Source organism: Diceros bicornis, chromosome 16, assembly GCF_020826845.1.
Source record: "Diceros bicornis minor isolate mBicDic1 chromosome 16, mDicBic1.mat.cur, whole genome shotgun sequence".
NCBI classification, from domain to species: domain Eukaryota; kingdom Metazoa; phylum Chordata; class Mammalia; order Perissodactyla; family Rhinocerotidae; genus Diceros; species Diceros bicornis.
In genome coordinates, this window is record NC_080755.1 from 39,536,831 (window position 1) to 39,560,151 (window position 23,321).

Below are 23,321 nucleotides of genomic sequence, written 5' to 3' on the forward strand. Positions count from 1 at the left end.
TAGAGTGTGAGAACAGGAAGCCTAGATTTGCAGATGGCAACAAGATCATCACCTTCCTCACCTGCTGAAGGCTGGGATTCTGACCTTCTTGGTGAGAAGCCAAGTCCACTCAAGGGGAACTGCCAGCCCTGAATCAGGCACACGGAATCCCAGGATTGGTAGCCAGGTCAGAAAAGTCAACCCCGGATAGTGAGGCTAGTGGAATTGGCCATTTAGGAAGCCTCCTTCGGGGACTCACACATCAGCTAGGTTCTTGAGGCTGAGATGAGTGTGTCTTCTAGATCTTACTAAGGAGTTGGGTGGCCCTCCCAAAATGTCCCAGAAAGACCCAGCTGAAAACTCACTCTAAGATAAGCGGAATCGTCAATAATAGAATGTATCCTCTAGTCACAGTGTTGTGCCAGCAGAAGCATCTGGTCACAGACAGGGTGAGTTGGAAAGGAAAAATACCTGCCCAGGTGTTCCTAAGACTAATGGAGAGAGGGGGCTCTGACTTTCAGTGAAAGACTCACTTCCTAAGATCAAAGTGCATACAGTGTGGAAACAGGGCACGCACTGGGCTACCTGAAGTCATTGCACCTTGTTCTAATCCAGGGTTCATAAAGGAATCTTCTGAGCTAAGAGCTGTCATCCTGAGGGACACCACCCACCTGGGGGGAGCCAGTGGCCTGAGCCAGTGACCAGAACCAGTTGTCCCACCAGGCTTCTTGCCCCAGATAAATCAGCATTCAGGCTGTGGTTTATAAATCACTCCCTTGCGAGTTTGGTTAATATGAATCACCCTTCAGAGCCTGCTGATTTGATTGAGTGTCTGTACTTTCAAAGCTGAGTGCCTGGAGACCACCGTGGCGCTGCCCAGAGGGTGTTCTGCCACGGAAGTCCAGCCTCTCCCAATTCATCTATCTGCACATTTCTCTGTGGCTTTCATCTCCCGGGGTTGAGGGGAGACTGGGGAGTCAATGACAAGGGTCTGAGCCAGGCTTCAGCCTGCCTCCTAACCCCTCTTACTCTGACTCTCACAGAGTAGGGAAAACAAAGTGAAGAAAGACAGGACTTCATTTATCAGATAAGTGTCAAGTCTAGTAATAAACCTAGATAAACAGATGCACCAACTCTGCCTTTAAATGTTCACAGCCTAGTGTGCCAGCCATGGTTTCAAGAGCAAGAGAACCAACCCCACAGCTGATAGCGATGTCATCAATAAAGGGCCTTCCACTGACCTGGTATCTGATGGAAATTCCGGACTTGAGAAGTTTATCTAATCTGAAAAATGGAATGTGTACCATTAAATACCTCTATGGGACAAAACTATCTCGCACAGCTGAACCACAAAGGAAAGAGACAATATCTGAATGAATATTTGAATAACAACCAAGACTCTAAAAATTAGACTTTCCGAAATACCAAAAAACAAAGAAAGGCCGAGAGAGAAAATAAAAGCTTAAATACTGGTGAAGAAAGTATAAAAGTTCATGAACAGAAATTTTCCAGATGCATGCTGAAATATGTAAACAATTATTTTTGACATCCCTTGGTCCCAAGGTCTGCGAGATGAGGCTGAAGGAAGCCAGCTCCCTGAGAGTGGAACATTTTGGAACATGTCTAGTAGTAAATGGTGATGGGTGCAGTGGGAAGGAGCAGGGAAGTGGAGGCGCAAGTACTCCAGTATATAGAGACTGCATAGGGAGGAGGGGGCAGAGGTTTCTCCCAAAGGCATTCTGGCCTCTGCTAATATGGGTCCTGGCTGACCCAGGACTCTTGCTGCTTAAAGGGCCCTTCCAAGGGAGGAGTGAGCAGCTTCCCCACTTCAGTTCACAAGTTGCCCAGATACCTCTGGGTTTTCATGGAGTTCCTTTTAAGAATTCAAGACATCTCAGGAATGATTTCGCCTAACAAAATGAAATGGTGGTGTTCCCTCCAGACCACTGTTTCACAGATTCTATTGTTATGGCAGAAACAGTTGTAAAATAAGACTGGAGAGATGGAAGCACCCTTCACCACAAATGACAGAAGCACACACCTGGGTGTGTGTGTGTGTGTGTGTGAGAGAGAGAGAGAGAGAGAGACAGACAGACAGACAGACAGAAGCAAGGATCCAATAAAAAACAAGAGCCATCATTGCCTGGAGGAATATTCTCCACCTGTAGACAAGCCCACAGGCAGGGCTGGCCTTCCAAGAGGCAAAAGGGAAATAAGGGGTCACGAGCCCCTGGAAAGTGAGATCGCAGACAGAGAAGGGGGCCTGTCCATGGTGGAGCCCACTATACTCTGCAGCAACAGAGACACAGCAGAGTCACAAGACAAGACCACCCATTGCAAAAACCCAAGAAGGATAAAGCGCCCCGAAGAAGAGGAAGAAAAAGATGAAGGTGCCAAGCAGGGGATCATTTCTTCCTTGTTCTTTCCAGATGGTTCATAGATACACCCAAATTATCTGGGGCCTCCGGCCTTCATTTCCTCCCCCATAGGGTGGACATATCTGTGTGAACACGTGGAGTTGGTTTTGGAGTCCATAAGTTTTAGACAGATGTGGAGTGTCAACTATGATTCACAGCAGCTCTCCCTCCTCGATATTGGAATAACTTCCACCAATTTCACATAACCTGATTGGAGCAGAGGCCTGTTCTGTGCAGAGGAAACGAACCCCACACACCTAGGGCAATTGGGGAAATTGAAGGATCTCTTCCTTCCCATCCACATACTGAGGTATCTGAGATACAGACAATTTGAGTGATCCACAGAATGTACCCTCTATGTACCAGCCCTGAGAGCAGGAAATGGTTGTAAAACATGTCTCCGTTTTCAATCTTCCCTTTAAAAATGCAGATATGTTATCCACAAAGATGGCCCTTGACCCATAAGCAGCCATCGCCACATTCCAGGAACCACTATTGAATTGCAGTGACCTTTTGGAGTTCTAAGACCATGGGGCAAGGGACAGGTAAGTTTTGACACAGCAGAAAAATGGAGGAAGACTTCTGGAGCATACGAACCCATTTTGAAATATATCTTGGCATCGAGGAGTTAGTGGGAAAGACCTGGTCTCATGGAAAAGTGAGGGAATGATCTATGGGGGAAACTGAGGCCCAGCAAAGGAAAGTGGGGTCTTCTCCTCCTCCCTGTCACAAGGCTGCCCTTCCCCATGTGCTTCATGTCTCACTTGTCATACTGAAGTGCTATGTTACATAATATGTCACATACCATAAATATAAATAACCCTAAATGACAGCATTTGAATGGTGACACCCATAATACTCTAGCTCCTGCCTCTACACTTCCTTCCTCTCCTCTGAGCCCCATATACCCACTCCCTCACTATCACCTCAAGCTACCTCATTCCATAAAGACCTTTGATGGCTTATCGTGATCAGGGCCTGCGATGGTCCTGCTCTCACCCACGTCCCTAACATTATTTCCTGCTCCTTAGTTCTCTGAGCCCTGTGTCCCCGCCCAGATCTAGTCAGTATCCCTGCTCCACCTTCCAGCTCCTCCTCATCCATCACTGTCTCTGCCCAAAGGAGTTCTCCTCCCTGCCCCTCTTGACAAAACCCTACCACCTTCTTGGCCCAGCTCCAATGGACCCTCCCTGAAGCCTCCTCTGATGCCCGGTCAGACCCAGTTCACCCCCACAACATTTGTTTATCCTTCACGCAAGACTCTTATCTCATCCTTCTTTGCATTAAAGTCATGGTAATTCTGTTTTCTGGTCTTCCAACTGGGAAATTTGGTCTGATCAACACTACTCTACTTGTGAGACCCCTAGGACAGAATGATTGTTCACTGAAAGCTAGACTTTCCCTGAAATTTTGGAATGTAAGGTTGCAGTACGTATAAGTATTTAGGGATTATCTCTTTTAGAAGCAGAACCATGTTTATCATAATAGCTACAGTTGATAGGACGGGGCCTAGGATATAACAGTCACTCAGTAGACGCTCGTTAAATATTGAGTATTAATTGGTGACATGAGGATACATTGGGTTTCTTGAGGTTCCGGAAATCAACTCCTTGAGCCTCTTCTCCTCTTTCTTCCAGAGCCAGTGATGCAGGTTGATCTTATACTCCCTACAACACGCAGCAGGTAATATACCTGATTGTGGACTTTCTAATGCATTCCATGGTAGAGAGAATCCAGACTGGGAGTCCAGAGGACCTGGGGTAGGTCCCAGTCCTGCCATTGAAGAGCTGTGGGATTTTAGGCAAGTCTCGTTACTGAAGCAGATGGACCAAGGACGAAGCCCACTGGCAGCATCACGTTCCACCTTGTGACTGCTGCTCTTTTGCAGTGGTTGTTGAACTGAACTGACCACCGGAGTCGATCACAATCATTGGACTAACGAGACACGGGGACCCAAGCCATGTGCAAAGCCTGGAGGGGAGGATGCCAGCCCCTGGGTGAGGGCGAATAGCAGGGGAAGGGGTGTGTCGGTCACCCTGAGGCCCATCAGCCTGGGCTGAGAAACACACATGGGCAGTCAACTAGGCAGAAGAGGAGGGAGAAGACCTGTGAAGGGGCTAATTATATTGGCTTTTAGATTTATCCCGGCAGCCTTACACATAAATACCAAAGGAGTGGTTGTCACGTGAAGGCTAAGGCAGCCCAGCCTGGCACCTTCGACAAGAGCACTTACTGTGCAAGTGTCAAATCTGGAAACACAGTCAAGTTAACAGCCCCTTCAATTGGTGTCTCTGGGGAGCTAAGGGCAAGCAGATCAATCAGAGTGAATGGAGGAGGGGCAGATAAAGGCCAACACGGGGGAGGCAGGAGGTTAGTGCAGGCTATCCATGGGACAGTCAGAAAATGTAAGAGGCGACCCCGGGTTTCTCCCATTTCTCCCGCCACTGGTTTTCAGCTTGCACCCACCCTGCCTGGTGCCTAAAACCCTCCTTCCTCCTGTCTCATCACAATTCTTCCCTCAGGAAAATATCTAGAATACCCAGGCACGCTGACCTGTAAAATGCTTGAATTATCTTTATGTCTTATCCCCAAGGAGTGTTTTGGTTTGGCTTAAGTTAAAGGAATAGGCTGTTAGGAGTTTTTCAGAAGCCAGTGAACCTTTGACAGGGATAGCCACCTTGGTGTTGGTGGGGGGACAGGTGGTGACCTGCCTATCGGGCACTGAACTCCCCCCTATATGTAACACAGGCCCCAAAGAGAGTAACTAATCTCGCATTGAAAGTAGCCGGCTTGGCCTTTTGGTTTAAAATAGTGTCTAATAAGCAAACAATAAGAAGCAGAGAAAAAGAAAGGAAGGAAGAAGTTAGAAAAGGAGGGAGGGAGGGAGTGGAGGGGAGGAGGGGGGAGAGGGAAGGGGAGATGAATGAACAAACACAGGCCGTACTCCTAGACATTGTCTGGCAAGACTTTTGAATTATAAAGGAAAAAGTCCTGCAAGCATCCTGGTTGAAAAAAAAAACATCAGGTGGTCCAGAAAGAAACAGAAGTCTGCTTGGCCTCAATATCAAGTTTCAGAAGGCAGTGGAACAAGATTTACAACGTTTCAAAGGAAAAAAATGTTCTCACCAATAGATTTCACACCTTACCAAGCTGCCCTTTCCTTTGAGCAGGAAGATGACAGAAGGGCCTGTTCTGACGTGCCAACCTGCCTCCTTCGTGAAGCTTCCGAGAACACAGCGGTGAGTGGGCCATGTAATCAAGAAGGAACCTGACCTCAGGAGGAGCAGCTGCAGTCACCGTGTCAAGGCCACACCCAGCTCCTTCCACTAAACCTTGTGTTTTCACTGAGACTGTCTTCCTTCCCAGGATGAAGGAACCGGGCTTTGAGGTACCTGCTCCGTGACCCACCCTGGCTGGGGTCTTAAAACACACCTGCCTCCTGCCCCTCCTGTGCCCTGAAGACACACCTCTGCCTGTGCATTGGCTGTTGGGGCTCTGGGCTCCTGCCCCACTTCTTCTCCAATCCAAGCAGTAGTTTCACTTAGCCTCCTGGAACCCTGTTCAGCACCAGGCTGGCTGCTCTTAGAGTCAGGCAAGCCCCTCCTTTCCAAAGGAATCTTGGCCATTCTTTGCTTCATTGATACAGTGCCCCATCCTATGCCAAGAGCTGGAGAAGTGCACTCAAGGATCTTTCAGGCTGGTTATGGAGAGAAACATGGCAGAGACTCTAGGATGCTCGCTCAACACTCTTTCCCAACCACCTTCTTCTTAGCCTACTTCTACTATAGAGACTGGAAAGCTAGCCCCTTGATGTCCCAGTTTCCATTGCAGCTAGGGTGGCCATGTGACACATTTCTGGCCAATGAAATACAGGCAGAAGTTCAGGAGGGCTTTGTTTCTCTCAAAATAAGACAAGGCCTGGCAGAAAAAAGTCTTTTTCCCCTTTGGTCTTCTCTTCTCTTCCTGCCTGGAACACAGATAAGATGCCTAGAGGTTCTGCAGCCATCATGTGATCATGAGGCAACAAGTTGAAGGATGAAAGCCACAATGCTGAGGATGGTGACACACAGAGAGAGAGCAGGTATCTCGAAAAGCAGCTGCACCACCCCTGAGCTGACCATGTCTAGATTTCATGTGAGATGAGAAAAATAAGCTCCTAATCATTTAAAATTGCACTTCAATTTTCTGATACTTGCAGCCAAATACGTTCCTAACTGATAAAAGAAGGTAAGTGAAGTTAAGCAATAACAAAACCTCAACTATCAGACAGCTTCATTCCCCACAGCCAAATTGTTATAAATATGAGGGTTTTCTGTTTTAAATAATAAGATCTTTTCAAAATAGTTTTCAAAAATATATTACACATTAACCTTTTCCTCTCATTCTGTGATGAGCTAGAACATACTGATAGCCTCACAACTAAGGGACATACATGCAACAGGCTGGTAGCCCGTTTTCTAAGTAACCTCAGACTTCTGGGAATTTTTAATGTTCTTTTGGCTTTTTATATCTTCTCTGACTCACCATTATAGTTCTCAATAACTCTACCTATAACAATGCCTCTTTCCCCTTCTAATTTTCTGCTATAGGTTTAAATTACAGGTGGCAAGTTTGCTAGAAGGAATTGTAAGTAAGCACGGGAATCTGAGGGCAAAATCAGGGCAGGGCAAGGTAGAGCCAAGAGCATGAGCTTTCCTCATGAACTTTGAACCAGCTATGTTTTAGCTTCTCACAAGCCTTTATGCTTTCTTCTTTATTCTTATCTTTGTCCTGGGTAGGTGAAAGTACAAGGGACCCAAGAGCCAGAAATTTGAGGTACAAAGCAACAGCCTAAGATAAGCCACAAAAAAAGCTTATGATTAGGGTCAAATAAATTCTAGAAGTAGGCAAGGTGATCAACATTCATGGGAGAGACAGGTTCTGGTGGGTTTCCCAGAGTCAGGGAAAGCTTTACAGTTCCCCCCGCCCCCCAGGGTATTGTGGAGCCTTGAAGGATGGTCAGGCCCTGGCTAGGTTCAGATGAGAGATCTGGGCTTTCCAGGAAGGCGATAACATGGGCAAAGTCTTGGAGGCTATGAGTCAGGCTGCGTGGTTGGCCAGCGGGCTTAGGTAGAAGAGTGGAGGCAGGCAGACCTAGAGAGGGAAGTTGGGGCTGAAATATAACCCTTCGAAGAGCCAGAATTCCCCCTCCCAGACCACAGGGACCACAGACAGGCAGCTGAACCCACCTTGGACAGGAACCAACCTGGAGACCCCCCCTTGTTGTTGTGGCCAACATTGATCTTCATCAGCTGCCCCAGATCAGGGGCATCCAGTGTGAACTTGTCTTCAGCTCCCTTTTCAAAGTTATCCTTTTCATTCTCCAGCCTACGCTCCCCTGTGTGCACAGACACACAAGAAAATTACAAAGGAGACAAGAGGAGGAGAGAGGACTGACTCCAAACCATAATGATCTACCCACTGACGGATGGTGCACTCACTGAAGGATGGTCCACCCACTGACAGATGGTCCACTACTGAAGGATGGTCCACCCACTAAAGGATGGTCCACCCACTGAAGGATGGTCCACTCACTGAAGGATGGTCCACCCACTGAAGGATGATTCACTACCGAAGGATGGTCCACCCACTGAAGGATGGTCCACCCACTGAAGGATGGTCCACTCATTGAAGGATGGTCCACCCGCTGAAGGATGGTCTCAAAACTCAACAAGTTGGGGAGGTTGGGTGTGGGGGGTGAGGACAGGTGGTATGTGAGCACTCTCTGTATTTCCACTCAATTTTGCTGTGAACCTAAAAATGCTCTTAAAAATAAAGTTTATTAATTAAAAAAAAAGTCAACAAGGATAGCTTTATCCTGAGATCTGTGGGCTCCTTAAATCCCTCCAGGCTTCAGTCAAGCAGAGGCTTGCCTTGTGTGCAGCTTGTGCCCAGGACCTGGGCTTCTGATTTCTGCCTTAGCCCGAAGTCCCCATCCCTAGACCTAAGGCCTTGTCTTGCTTTACCAGTTACTTGAACTAGGAGTACAACCATTGTAGTTGGCATAGGGGCTGTGGCTGGGACCCAGACATCAGCCAAGAGACCTCCTTAAGCCTGACTCCTTTTCTGCAAAACAGCAATGATAACTATCATCAGACACTCCTTGTTGTTTAACATAGTTTTTTTTTTTTTTATCTCACTTATTTCTCGCCACAATCCAAGGGAGGTATTATTAACCCTGTCTTGCAGACGGAAAAACCTGAGACTTAGAGAAGCTAGAGAATTTGCCAAAAGTCACCCAGGTAATAAACACATAGCTGGGACTCATTCTAATCTGTTCTTTCTACTTTGCAATTTTCCCTTATCATGTTCCAAGTCTACAGGTCATATTAACCCTTACAGCCCCACCTAAGCATCAACTTTTTGCTTATGCCATTGTTTTCTTTTTTTCTAAAATTTGATTCTTAAAATTTTTCTAAATTTTAAATTGCCACAATTCAAACATATAGAAAATAACGTAAGATATCCATGTACCCACCACCTAGATTTAAGAGGTATAACAGATGTTAACATTTTATCTAATTTGCTTAGACATTTCTCTTTTTTTAAAGGAAATAAAACATGACAGACAAGTCTAAAGTATCACTGTCCGTCCCTTCCCTCCCATCCCCTCCTGTAATCACACCAATCCTCAATTGGTGTGAATCCTTTCTGTGAATTTTTGTTTGCACATGTATGTATCCATAAAAAAAAATACTATTTTTGCATGTTTTAGAATTAAACATAAATAATATCATAGTGCACATCTCTCTGTCTCAAGTTCCTTGTCTGTACAGTGTGGATGATAATGGCACCATCTCATGGGCTCTACTGTGAGGATTAACTGAGTTAATACACAGGAAGCCCTCAGGGCAGCGCTGGAGTGTGGTTAAGTGCTGTTAGTGATTGGGGTTATTGCTATTGCTCCTGTGATCATCCTGTATCATCATCATCACACACCCTTGGGCAACTTACTTTTTTTTTTTTTTTTTTTTGTGAGGAGATCAGCCCTGAGCTAACATCCGCCAATCCTCCTTTTTTTTTTTTTTTTTTTGCTGAGGAAGACGGCCCTGGGCTAACATCGGTGACCATCTTCCTCCACTTTATATGGGACGCCGCCACAGCATGGCTTACCAAGCAGTGCGTCGGTGCGCACCCGGGATCCGAACCAGCGAACCCCGGGCCGCCGCAGCGGAGCGCGCGCACTTAACCGCTTGCGCCACCGGGCCGGCCCCCGCAACTTACTTTTTTTAAGTTAATGTTACACTTTTGGGATTACTCTGTTGATGCTAGGACCTTTAGTTCATTCGTCCAACTGCTGTATAAGAGTCATTGAATGAAGAAAGCGCTGTTATGTATGCATTCTTCTACTGATGGACTTTAGGTCTTTCCAGTTTTTTGATATTGTAAATGCACTGAAATGGACTCTTTTGTACCTACCTTCTGCTGCACATTTGTAAGAACTGCTCTGAATAGACACCTACAGAGTTGCTGGGTCCTGGGATGGGCTCATCTTTGATGTATTAGGTATTGCAAAATTGCCCTCCAAAATGGGTGTACTACATTAATTACCATCAACAGTGTGTGAGGGCTCCCATTCCCCACAATCGTTATTAACATACATATTTTAAAATTTTGTTTCAGTGCGTATACAATGGTATTTCATTGTGGTTTTAATTCGCATTCCCTTGATTATTTGGAGCGATTGAACATATATATATATTGTTCATATATATTTTTTGAGAGATTGGTTCATATAAATATATTGGCCATTTATACCTTGCTCTTCTGTAATTTTTCTGTTCATATATTTTATTTTTCTGTTTTCTTTCCTTTGTCTATGATATCTTTTTCATAAAGACATTTTTCTTGTTTTAATGGACTTTATCGATACCTGCCTTTGTTTTTTGTGCTTTTAGTGAATTGATCAAGAAACTCCATTCTAAATTGAGATTAAAAAAGATACTCTCTTAAAGTTTCTTCTAAAAATTTCATAGTTTTTCTCTTTCACATTTAAGTCTTTAGTCCATATGGAAATTATTTTTGTGTACGGTGAAATGTAAAAAGGTCTAATTTCATCTTTTCTCATAAGGTTAGTCAGTTGTTTAAACACCAGTAATTGAATATTTCATCCTTTTCCCTCTGATTTATGCCATATCTCTGTGTGTTTCTAGACTCTTTATTCTGTTCCACTGGTTTATTTGTTTATCCTTCTATCCAGAGCACACTGTTTTAGTTTCTAGAGATCTGCAATGTCTTAATATCTGGCAGGGTAAATATCCCCATATTATTAATATTGTCAATATTATTTTCATTATTCAAAATTATCTTGGCAATTCTTAGCCCTTTGGGATGTGAATTTTAATAGCAGCTTAAGCTGTGGGATATTGCCTCTTGGGAATTTGACTGCAATTGCATTGCATTTATAGGATAACCTGGGAAATTGGAACATCTTAATGAATCTGAGTCTTTTCTCACCCATGAGCGTAATATATTTCTCTATTCATTTAGGTATTCTTGTATATCCTTAAATAAAATTTTATATTTTTTTCTAGAAAGCTCTTTTGTTAGTTTTTCATAGGCACTTTATAATTGCTATTGTAAGTCGTATATTTTTAAAATAAATGTTTACTTGCTATTTTTATTAATATTTGTATATTAATCTTGTATCCAGCACCTTTATTAAACTTTCTCTCTCATTGGATTTAATGATTTGTAAATTCTCCTAGATTTTATAGATGATCATAATTTTTTATGAAAATTAAAGTTTGTTTCTAAATGGAAGGAGAGGTTGGAGTTTCTTCTAATTTTATTGACATTAGATCAAAGAATGTTGGGGGGCCGGCCCGGTGGCATAGTGGTTAAGTTCGCACACTCTGCTTCAGCGGCTCAGGGCAGGTTCGAATCCTGGCACGGACTGACACACTGCTCATCAAGCCATGCTGTGGCAGCATCCCACACACAAAACAGAGGAAGATGGGAACAGATGTTAGCTCAGGACTAATCTTCCTCAGCAAAAAGAGAAAGATTGGCAACAGATGTTAGCCCAGGGCTAATCCTCCTTACCAAAAAAAAAAAAAAAAAAATCAAAGAATGTTGTCTATATGTTAATGATTTATTTAAGTTTGTCAAGATTTGCTTTGTGATTTAGTATGTGGTTATTGTGGTTGCGAAAAGAATGTGTCTTCTTTATCGGATGGATGCAGAAATCTACATCCATTAGATCAAGCTTATTAACTGTGTAGTTAAAATCTTTGGCACTCATACTAAATTTTTATCAGTTTGACATCAATTATTGAGAGTGCTGTATTAAAATCTTCCACTATGATTATGCACTTGTCAAGTTTCTCCAAGAATTTTGTTAATTTTTGCTTCACATATTTTGAGAATATGTTGTTAAATTTATATAAGTCCAGGACTATTGTATCTTCCAAGTTAATTACCCCTTTTGTCATTGTCTAATATATTTATTTCTAATGAAGTGTTTTGCCTTAAATTTTAATTTGATAGATATTAATATAACTACATCAGCTTCTTTCCTGTTGTTAACATGTTCCTGGTATACTTTATTCCATCTTATTTAATCTAAGCCCTTCTGTATCATATATTTAAGCTGAATTTTATTTCTTTTCATTTATTATGAGACTATCTATCCTTTAACTGATGAGTTTCATTTGTTTCTATTTAGTATGTTATTTTTACATTTATCTTACTTTGGTTATTAGCCATGCTTTTTCTTTGCTTCTCTTTCCTCATTTCCTGCCTTCTATTGGATCGATTGAGTCTTTATTCCCTTTTATGCCCTCTACTGGTTTAGAAGTTACACATTTCTACTTTTTGGTGGTGAATTTTACAATTTTAATATGCATATTTGACATTACTGTTAAAATCTTTCTCTTTGGCTTTGGTTTCACCACAATGTATCTAAACGTGGATCTATTTTTGTTTATCCTATTCAATGACTCGTTCTGTCACTTTAATTGGAAGATTCATGTTTCAGCCATTATCTCTTCAAATAATTCCACTCACCTATTCCACATGTTCTCTGGTTCTGGAACTCCCGTTCAACATCTATCAGAACTTATTCTCTCCTCCATGTCTCATGACTTCTCATTTATATTTTCCGACACTTTATATCTCTGCCACATCTGCATATTTTGTTCCTATTTACCTTGAAGTTCACTAATTTTCTATTCAACAGTTTCTAAGTGTGTTGTTTAACCCATCCATTAGGTGTTTATATTTAATAACTATATTTTCATTTGCTATATTTCTGTTTACTATATTTTTCATGGTGCCTTGCCATTTTATTCAATTGTTTCTTTCCTGTCTATAGTCAGTTTAAACATACTTAAGTTACAGCCTTTCTCAAGATAACTCTTTTATCTGAAATCTGGAGGATTTAATCTCATTGTTTGTTGTGTCTATTGGTGGTTAGTCATGGTGGATTGTGTCCTTGAGTGTTTTGTAGTTTTTGAAAGTGAACTCATCTCCGGTACTTTATCTGTGGGAATCTCATGCAGTCTTGCTAATGCATCTGCCAAGCACCCAAGGGTATCACTGGCAAGGAACCAATTTCCTATACCTGAGAGAGGGGGGTTCCCAAATCACACTTGTAGTGTAAAATCAGACCTCAAGCCCACATGTGTGCAAGCCTGAGGCATCAATTTCTCAGCAATTGTCTTTTTAATCAGAGCTCTTGCAGAAATAAGTTTAGTGTACTGATGAGCCAATTTTTTCCTAGTCTCTTTTTTCACTTAAGATGTTCCTGTGAACCTTCAGGGCTCCTGGCTTTATGTGTGGTTCTAATCTGGCTTATCTTGCCTCATGCAGGGCCAAGATCTCATTTTCTGACCCCAAATGGGTATGAGAAGTCATCCTGTAGATGGTTGAACATGAAAGCTCCATCCTTCCAAGAGCTACAGTGTCAACTCATAGCTAATATCTTGGTTTTGAGTTCCCTCTTCATTTCTGGCACCTGGATATTACTTTATTTTTCTTATAAGCTCAGCAATGCATTTTTAATTATTTAATGTATTGTGTCCAAAATTCACATGTCTCTGTGCTTTTATGACTTCTATGTTGTGCCATTAAATTGGCAGAAGCAGGAGAGAACCACCTCTCTCGGTTCTGCTGGCCTGAACTTCCTCCCAATACCTGCAGCTCTCTATGCCCTCAGTTCCTGCTCCACCTACGAGGCCAAGTCTAACTCTACCCCCTGAGCCCATTCTGGTCTGCCCCAAACCACTGCATTGAATCAGGCTATGCCCAGCCACATCCCAAAATATAATTCAAGATGGGCGTGGAGCTTAGGGAGATAAAGAGAGTAAGTGAGAATGAGTTCCCTGGAGATGTGGAGCTTGAGTCTGTTCTAGGATGCAGGACAATTTTAAATCAACCCCAAAACCAAGCACACCTTATTCTGAAAACACATCAGATACATAAATTTTGCAAGATGGGCACCTTGCTGCCCAGGGAAGGCTATGACAAACCACATCACAAGAAGAACAGAGATGCTGAACAGAGGAACCTAGAGGAGACTGGAATTTCCTTCCTCTGCCAGGAGGGTGGGAAACAGCCTAACTAAGAAGCAGTTCTGGGCATGGCTGGCATTACCTGTGTCTCCGTACTCTCCAAAGATATTGATGAAGACGTCGGCATCAGTCCCTGCACCAATGACATCACCAGTGTACACCTTGACTTCATACTTGTTACCTGGGAATGAGGACAGAGAAGGCCTCAGCTCATTAGGATCCCGAGTAGAGAAGAACAGAGGTCCCAAACTAGCTACCATACCATTCACCCTTCCCTCCAGCAATGCATGAATTGTCACCATTACTGTCAATAACCAAGCAAGAAACAAGTCGCCTGATATTGGTTCCAAATGGTCATTGCTAAACTGCATGCATAGCATAAAACAGAGGTAGAAGGGACTTCTGTTTTCATATACTAATATGTTGCCTCAGGATGCATGAATCAACCCAAATCCAAGGTGCCACCCTGAACCAACCCACCAGCATACCTCACCTGGATACTGAGATGACTCTAGCTGGACCCCCTGCATCTACTCTGCCTTCTCCGATCTGTTCTGTACACTACATTACAGTATAAAAATTTACTGGGGAAAATTCATTATGTAAATTAAAATCAAATTTATGAGTAAATTTCAAGACCATAACAAACGCAGAGACTAGAGGCACCAATCGAAGCAGCAAATGCATGCTTAGGGGTTACCTCATTTGAAGACCTGTATCTGCTTCCTGTATCTTTGCTCCATTTATTGAACAGAAACTCATTCTCTGTAACCCCCCAATGCCTCAGCCTTGGCCATGGCCTTGAGAGGGGATGGGGCTCAATGTAAACTTGACAACATGATGATCCCTGCCCAGGTGTCCCCAGTTGGAGCCCACCTTAGAGTGGGGGGGCAAAGGGCAGGGGTTGCTGTGTGGTGCGGAAGGGAGACTCCTCTGACAATTCCAAGAGCTGAGCAACTTTGCCTTCCCTTCTCCCTTCCTGTGATGGCTTTCTATTTTTTGTGCAGCATAATCTTTTATTCAGATGTCTTATGCCCATATGTGAAGCTGATAAAAACTAGAGCTGTTTTAATCGAGGCAAGAGTCCCAGCCCCTCTGCCCACCTCCTCCCTAGAGCCTCCCCTGATGTCCAGCCCCCAGCGGTCTTTCTCCTCTGCCCTCCTTGACTCCACCATGTCGTCTGTGTCAATGATTTCTGATTTTCGTCATCTACTACCTTGTGCTGTTTGCTGTTTCTTGCAGATGAGACTTCTAAGTTCCTGAAGAACTTAAAAGAGGGCTGGGAGCAGGACTTCATTCTCTTATATAGCCTCCCCCACAGCCCCTAGCGCAGTGCTGGACACATATTAGAGTCTCACTGAGTATGTCGGAAAGCGGATTGAATCAAATTTCCTAAAGATCAAAGTCCCAAAGAAGTTGCTCAGGACAAAGGAGTGAAGTGGGAGACAAGGAGAAAAGCTAACTGCATCCATTCTCCATCTCGAATCCTGCCCAGCAGTACAGGGCTGGCCCTCTAGAGATGCCACAGTGTAGAATACTGCAGGGGACCCACAGGGACACGTCACCCCTACAGCCCTGATGGCTGGTCTTTGACCTGCTGAGGACCCTGAGCCAGGAGGGAGTAATGTCTTCTCTTTCTCTTCTGAATCTTCACTCGGTGAAACCCGTCAAGGGGGAGGGAAGACCTTCCAATCCTTGTCCCCAACTGAAGGCTCCAGTAGGACAGTCATTCTCAGATCCCTTTCTCCCTCTTGCTTCCTCATGAAGACCCTCTGAGGCAGGAGACAGAATCAGGGCCTTCAGAAGAGGACAGACCCAGGCAATCCCCAGATCAGTGTCTTGAAACTTGAGCCACATTCAGGCTACTTGGGGAGCTTGTTAACAAGGCAGATTTCCAGGTTCCCCTTCCTGAGATGCTGAGTCATGTGGTTGTAAAGGACCAGGAAGGCCTCGGCACATCCAGCTGATCCTGTCACTGATTGTCTTCCAAGTTGCAGGGGCTCCCGCTGCGAGGCTGGTCCTTTCCTCCCCTGGCTGGCAGGCCCTCTGAGAATCATTCATTTTGATTCAAGTCTTTTCTCGGGCCCAGTCCAGGGCTCACTTCACACAAAGGCAAGACCCCTCTGCAGGGTGGCAAGATGCCCAGGGCCCCTTGGCCGGCGGTGACAGGGTGGGGTGGGGACCAAGAGAGGCTCTAAAGGCCACTGCTGAGCATCAGTCAGTCAGAAGGGGCAACAGGCCAGGCAAGCAGCCTGCCCTAGGGACTGGCCCCACCCAACAACAAGCCCTTGGGCAACTTGTGAGCCTGCATAGGCTAGGTGCCTGGATTCTCTGCAGCTGGGCAAGTGGGTCCACCTCTGCCAGGCAGGGCATGCCTGGAGTGTGTGGGGCATTGGTGGAGTGTGTGGGGCCCCTGCCATGGGGTGACTAGGTCCACTTCAGGGGGTTGGGGCATGCGCTCAGGGCAGGACTGTGTTGACTGTGTGTGTGGCCCTGTGGGCAGTGGGGCTTGTCAGCTGCAGAAGACTTGTGCTTCTCAAACAGCCACATAGGGGATCAGCCCCACCTTCCAAAGCCTGAAACAATTGGGTGCTCCTGTGCCTGAGGCCAGCCCCACCCAGCTTCAATTCTCAGAGAGCTGACAAGAGCCTTATAGGCCAAGGCCTACAACAATTGTAGGTCACTGAGCCTAGCAATCAGCTGGGGGCCTACTCACTTAACAGAAAAACTGCAACAGGAATGTGCTATTAGACCTTGCAGCCAACTGTGCTGGGGCTCCCCACACCTGATAAAGAGACTGAAGTGTCCATAACAGCCACATGCAGCTGAGCATTACAACCAGCCAGCCAGGGCAACAGCCTAGCCTCCCCATGTACCTACAGCAAGAGCCACCCTGCTACAACAGAAGGACATATGTAGCCCACACGGGGGTCACTCCTGGAACATTTGGAACTGGTGATGAGAGGGAAGCACACTGCTGGGCCTCATAAGGCATCTCTTATATAAGGTCATCTCTCCAAGATCAGGAGACATAGCTGACCTACCTAATACAAAGATACAAGCACAGAGAAAGAGGCAAAATGAGGGGGCAAAGGAATATGTTCCAAGTAACAAACAGGACAAAACCCCAGAAAAAGAACTAAATGAAACAGAAATGAGCAATCTACCTGACAAAGAGTTCAAACAGAGAGTCATAAGGATGCTCACTGATCCTGGGAGAAGAATGGATGAACTCAGTGAGAACATCAACAAAGAAATGAAAAATATAAAAAAGAAACAATCAGAAAGGAAGAATACAGTACTGGAAATGGAAAATTCACTAGAGGGACTCAAAAGCAGAGTAGAGGATACAGAAGAACAGATCAGCAAGCTGAATGAAAGACTAGAGGAAATCACCTGAACGGATAAAAGCTGAACGGATAATCAGCTGAACGGATAAAAGAAAAAGGAATTAAAAAGAGTGAGGACAGTCTAAGGGACCTTAACATCAAGTGCACTAACATCCACGTTATAGGTGTCCCAGAAGGAGAAGAAAGAGACAAAGGGGCAGGGAATCTATTTGGAGACATAATAGCTGAAAACTTTCCTAACCTAAGGGAGGAAATAGACATTGAGGTATAGGAAGCACAGAGAGCCCCAAAAAAGATAAACCCAAAGTGGCCCACATCAAGACATATCATAATTAAATATGTCCAGAATTAAAGATAAAGAGAGAATCCTAAAAGCCACAAGAGAAAGGCAACAAGTTACATACAAAAGAAACAGAATAAGGCTATCAGCCGACTTTTCAGCAGAAACCTTACAGGCTAGAAAAGAGTGGCATGATATGTTTAAAGTGCTAAAAGGAAAAAACCTATCACCAAGAATACTCTACCTGAAAAGGTTATCATTCAGAATGGAAGGAGAGATAAAGAATTTCCCAGACAAGCAAACATTAAAGGAGTTTATCACCAAGACACCTCCTACAAGAAATGCTACAGGGACTTATTTAAGGAGGAAAGAGAAGACCACAAATAGGAAAAAATTATCTATTTCCATGATAAGAGGATAATGGTCACAAATGCACAAAAAAAAAGGTTAGATATGATATAAAAAACATAAAATGTTGGAGGAGGGGAGTAAAAAAGTAGAGCTTTTAGAAAGAGGTCAAACTAAAGACACCATCAACTTAATATAGATTGCTATATTCATAGGCTATTATATATAAACCTCATAGTAACGACAAACTAGAAACCTACAATAAATACACAGAAAACTAAGAGAAAACAACCCAAACATAGTACTAAAGAAAGCCATCAAACCACAAGGGAAGAGAGCAAGAGAAGAAGAAAGGAACAGAGAAGAACTACTAAAACACCCAGAAAAAAGTCAAAAAATGACAATAAGTACGCACTTACCAACAGCTACTTTAAATGTCAATGGACCAAATGCTCCAATTAAAAGGCAGAGGGTGCGGGGCCGGCCCCATGGCTTAGCAGTTAAGTGCGCACGCTCCGCTACTGGCGGCCAGGGTTTGGATCCTGGGCGCGCACCGACACACCACTTCTCCAGCCATGCTGAGGCAGCATCCCACATACAGCAACTAGAAGGATGTGCAACTATGACACACAACTATCTACTGGGGCTTTGGGGAGAAAAAAAGGAGGATTGGCAATAAATGTTAGATCAGAGCCGGTCTTCCTCAGCAAAAAGAGGAGGATTGGCATGGGTGTTAGCTCAGGGCTGATCTTCCTCACACAAAAAAAAGGCATAGGGTGGCTGATTGGATACGAAAATAAGATCCATATATTTGCTGCACACAAGAGACATGCTTCAGACCTAAAGACACTCACAAACTGAAAGTGAAAGGATGGAAAAAGATACTCCACGCAAATGGCAATGAAAAGAAAGCTGGGGTAGCAGTACTTATATCAGACAAAATAGACTTTATAACAAAAACTATAACAAGAGACAAAGAAGGGCACTACATAATGATCAAGGGAACAATCCAACAAGATGATATAACACTTGTAAATATCTATGCACCCAACAGACGAGCACCTAAATATGTAAAGCAATTATTAACAGACAAAAATGGGGAAATAGATAGTAACACAATAATAATAGGGGACTGGAACACTCAACTTACACCAATGGATAGATCATCCAAACAGAAGATCAATAAGGAAACATTGGTCTTAAACGACACACTAGACCAGATGGCCTTAGTAGATATATAAAGAACATTGCATCCAAAAACTGAAGAATACACATTCTTTTCAAATGCACATGGAACATTCTCCAGGATTAATCACATTTTAGGCCACAAAACAAGTCTCAATAAATTTAAGAAGACTGAAATAATACCAAGCATCTTTTCTGACCACAACAGTATGAAACTAGAAATCAACTACAGGAAGAAAATCAGAAAAGCCACAAATATGTGTAGATTAAACAAAATGCTACTGAACAACGATTGAGTCAATGAAGAAATCAAAGGAGAAATCAAAAAATACCTGGAGACAAATGAGAATATGACAGACCAGAATTTATGGGATACAGAAGAATTGGTTCTAAGAGGGAAGTTTATAGCAATACAGGCCTACCTCAAAAAACAAGGAAAATCTCAAACAATCTAACAGTGCACCTAAAGGAACTGGAAAAAGAAGAACAAACAAAGCCCATAATCAGTAGAAGGAGGGAAATAATAAAAATCAGAGCAGAAATAAATGAAATAGAGACTAAAAATACAATAGAAAAAATCAATGAAACCAAGAGCTTGTTCTTTGAAAAGATAAGTGAAATTGACAAACCTTTAGCTAGACTCACCAAAAAAAAAGAGAAGGCTCAAATCAATAAAATCAGAAATGAAAGAGGAGAAATTACAATGGACACCACCAAAATACAAAAGATTATAAGAGAATACCACGAAAACCTATATGCTGACAAATTGGATAATCTAGATGTACAGGCTCTGTAGATGTACAATAATCTAGAAGAAATGGATAAATCCTTAGAATCATACAATCCTCCAAAACTGAATCAAGAAGAAATAGAGAATTTGAATAGACCAATCACCAGCAAGGAGATCTAAACAGTAATCAAAAATCTCCCAAAAAATAAAAGTCCAAGACCAGACGGCTTCCCTGGTGAATTCTACCAAACATTCAAAGAAGACTTAATACCTATCCTTCTCAAACTCTTCCAAAAACTGAAGAGGAAGGGAAGCTTCCTAACTCATTCTACAAAGCCAACATTACCCTGATACCAAAACCACATAAGGACAACACAAAAAAAGAAAATTACAGCCCAATATCACTGATGAACATTGATGCAAAATCCTCGATAAAATACTAGCAAAATGAATACAACAATACATTAAAAAGATCATACACCATGATCAAGTGGGATTTCTTCCAGGGACGCGGGGATGGTTCAACATCCACGCACCAATCAACGTGATACTCCACATTAACAAAATGAAGAGTAAAAATCACATGATCATCTCAATAGATGCAGAGAAAGCATTTGACAAGATACAGCATCTATTTATGATAAAAACTCTGAATAAAATGGGTATAGAAGGAAAGTACCTCAATATAATAAAGGCCATATATGATAAACACACAGCTAATATCATTCTCAAGGGTGAAAAACGGAAAGCCATCCCCCTAAGAACAGGAACCAGACAAGGATGCCCACTTTCACCACTCCTATTTAACATAGTATTGGAAGTCCTAGCCAGAGCAATCAGGCAAGGAAAATAAATAAAAGGGATCCATATTGGAAATGAAGAAGTGAAACTGTCACTATTTGCAGAGGACATGATTTTATACATAGAAAACCCTAAAGAATCCACCATAAAACTTTTAGAAGTAATAAATGAATATGGTAAAGTTGCAGGGTACAAAATCAACATACAAAAAATCAGTTGTGTTTCTATACACTAACAATGAAGTAGCAGAAAGAGAAATTAAGAATACCATCCCATTTACAACTGGAACAAAAAGAATAAAATACCTAGGAATAAACTTAACCAAAGAGGTGGAAGATCTGTACACTGAAAACTATAAAACATTGTTGAAAGAAATTGAAGAAGACACAAAAAAATGGGAAGATATTCCGTGCTCTTGGATTGGAAGAATTAGCATAGTTAAAATGTCCATACTTCCTAAAGCAATTTATAGGTTCAACACAATCTTATCAAAGTTCCAAGAACATTTTCCACAGAAATAGAACAAAGAATCCTAAAATTTATGTGGAACAACAAAAAACCAAAAGGCCAAAGGAATCCTGAGAAAAAAGAACAAAGCTGGAGGTATCACACTCCCTGATTTCAAAATATACTACAAAGCTATAGTAACCAAAACAGCATGGCAGTGGCACAAAAACAGATGCACAGATGAATGGAACAGAATCAAGAGCCCAGAAATAAACCCACACATCTATGGACAACTAATTTTCAACAAGGGAGTCAAGAATATACAACGGAGAGAGGAAAGTCTCTTCAATAAATGGTGTTGGGAAAACTGGTCAGTCACAAGCAAAAAGTGAAAGTAGACCCTTATCTTACACCATACACAAAAATTAACACAAAATGGATTAAAGACTTGAATGTAAGACCTGAAACTCTGAAACTTCTAGAAGAAAACATAGGTGGTACGCTTTTCAACATCGGTCTTAACATATTTTCAAGCACCATGTCTGACCAGGCAAGGGAAACAATAGAAAAAATAAAGAAATGAGACTGCATCAAACTAAAAACCTTCTGCACAGCAAAGGAAACCATCAACAAAATGAAAAGACAACCTAACAATCGGGAGAAGATATTTGCAAACCATATATCTGATAAGGGGTTAATATCCAAAATATATAAAGAACACATACATCTGAACAACCAAAAAACTAACAACCCAATTAAAAAATGGGCAAAAGACCTGAAGAGATATTTCTCCAAAGAAGATATACAGATGGCCAACAGGCACGTGAAAAGATGTTCAACATCATTAACTATCAAGGAGATGCAAATCAAAACTACAATGAGATATCACCTCACTCTCATCAGGATGGCTATAATTAACAAGACAAGAAACAACAAGTGTTGGAGAGGATGTGGAGAGAAGGGAACTCTCATACACTGCTGGTGGGAGTGCAAACTGGTGCAGCCACTATGGAAAACAGTATGGAGATTCCTCAAAAAAATTAAGAGTAGAACTACCATACGTTCCAGCTATTCCACTGCTGGGTATTTATCCAAAGAACATGAAAACATGAATGCATAAATATACATGCACCTCTGTGTTTATTGCAGCATTATTCATAATAGCCAAGACTTGGAAGCAACCTAGGTGTCCATCAAGGGATGAATGGATAAAGAAGATCACTACTCAGCCGTAAGAAACGATGAAATCCAGCCATTTGTGACAACATGGATGGACCTTGAGGGTATTGTGCTAAGTGAGATAAGTCAGAGGGGAAAAGTCAAATACCATATGATCTCACTCATAAGTAGAAGATAAAAACAACAACAAGCAATCATATAGAGACAGAGATTGGATTGGTGGTTACCAGAGGGGAAGTGGGCAGGGAGAAGGGCAAAAGGGGTTATTAGGCACATGTGTGTGGTGATAGACTGTAATTAGTCTTTGGGTGGTGAACGTGACATAATCTGTTCAGAAATTGAAATATAATGATGTACACCTGAAGTTTATATCATGTTATAAAGCAATGTTACTGCAATAAAAAAAAAAAAAAAAGAAGGGGCAACAAGATTCCAGAAGGAAGTGGGCACAGTGAAGCAGGAGAAAGGATGAGGGGGCAGGGAAGCATTTGTGGAAGGAGTAGCAGAATTCTGAATCATTCCCGGAGGCAGAATTTGAATTAGTGGGTTGAATTATAAAAAGGGATATTTTAGCTCACCAAAAGAAACAATTTCTAGTAGCTAGGGCTGTCCAACAAAGGACTGGGATGCCCTTGGTGGAAGTGAGTCTCCCATCCCCAGAGACACCCAAGCAGTCACCATGTGCCAAGCACACTGATGGAGAGCCATCTGTCAGGGATGCTGTGGAGAAAATGCCAGAGGTGAGGGAGTGTGAGAACACTAAGGATCATTTTCAATCTGCAATCCCATGACATTTGACCAGGAAAGGCAGCCCTGTAGACCCTGGAGGGAAGCCAGGAGAGCAAGAAAGCATCTCAGAAGATGGGGGAGGTACCCATGGCTCATGCAGGCGAGGCCTGGGAAGCAGGAGCCCCCATGCAGGGCTTTGGGAACACACTGCATCTCTGTCTTGGGAAAGTCCAGAGAAGAAGAGCATCAGGGCTAAAGTGAGGCAATGTGGGAGACAAGCCAAGGGCTGGGGATCAAGAGGCCAAACAGAGCTGGGGTGGGATG

At 42.8% G+C, this 23,321-nt stretch overlaps 1 protein-coding gene across 2 annotated transcripts in view; it reads right to left on the bottom strand.

Annotated features, from left to right (window-relative positions):
• Nucleotides 1-23,321, bottom strand: part of LOXHD1 (lipoxygenase homology PLAT domains 1) — a 176,503-nt gene that overhangs the window by 119,487 nt on the left and 33,695 nt on the right. For both annotated transcript variants that reach the window (XM_058556571.1, XM_058556570.1), the window contains exons 5-6: nt 14,031-14,129; nt 7,625-7,773 (exon numbers count right to left, since the gene is read on the bottom strand). In XM_058556571.1, the coding sequence (XP_058412554.1) occupies nt 7,625-7,773; nt 14,031-14,129 (248 nt within the window). The remainder of the gene's footprint in view (nt 1-7,624; nt 7,774-14,030; nt 14,130-23,321) is intronic.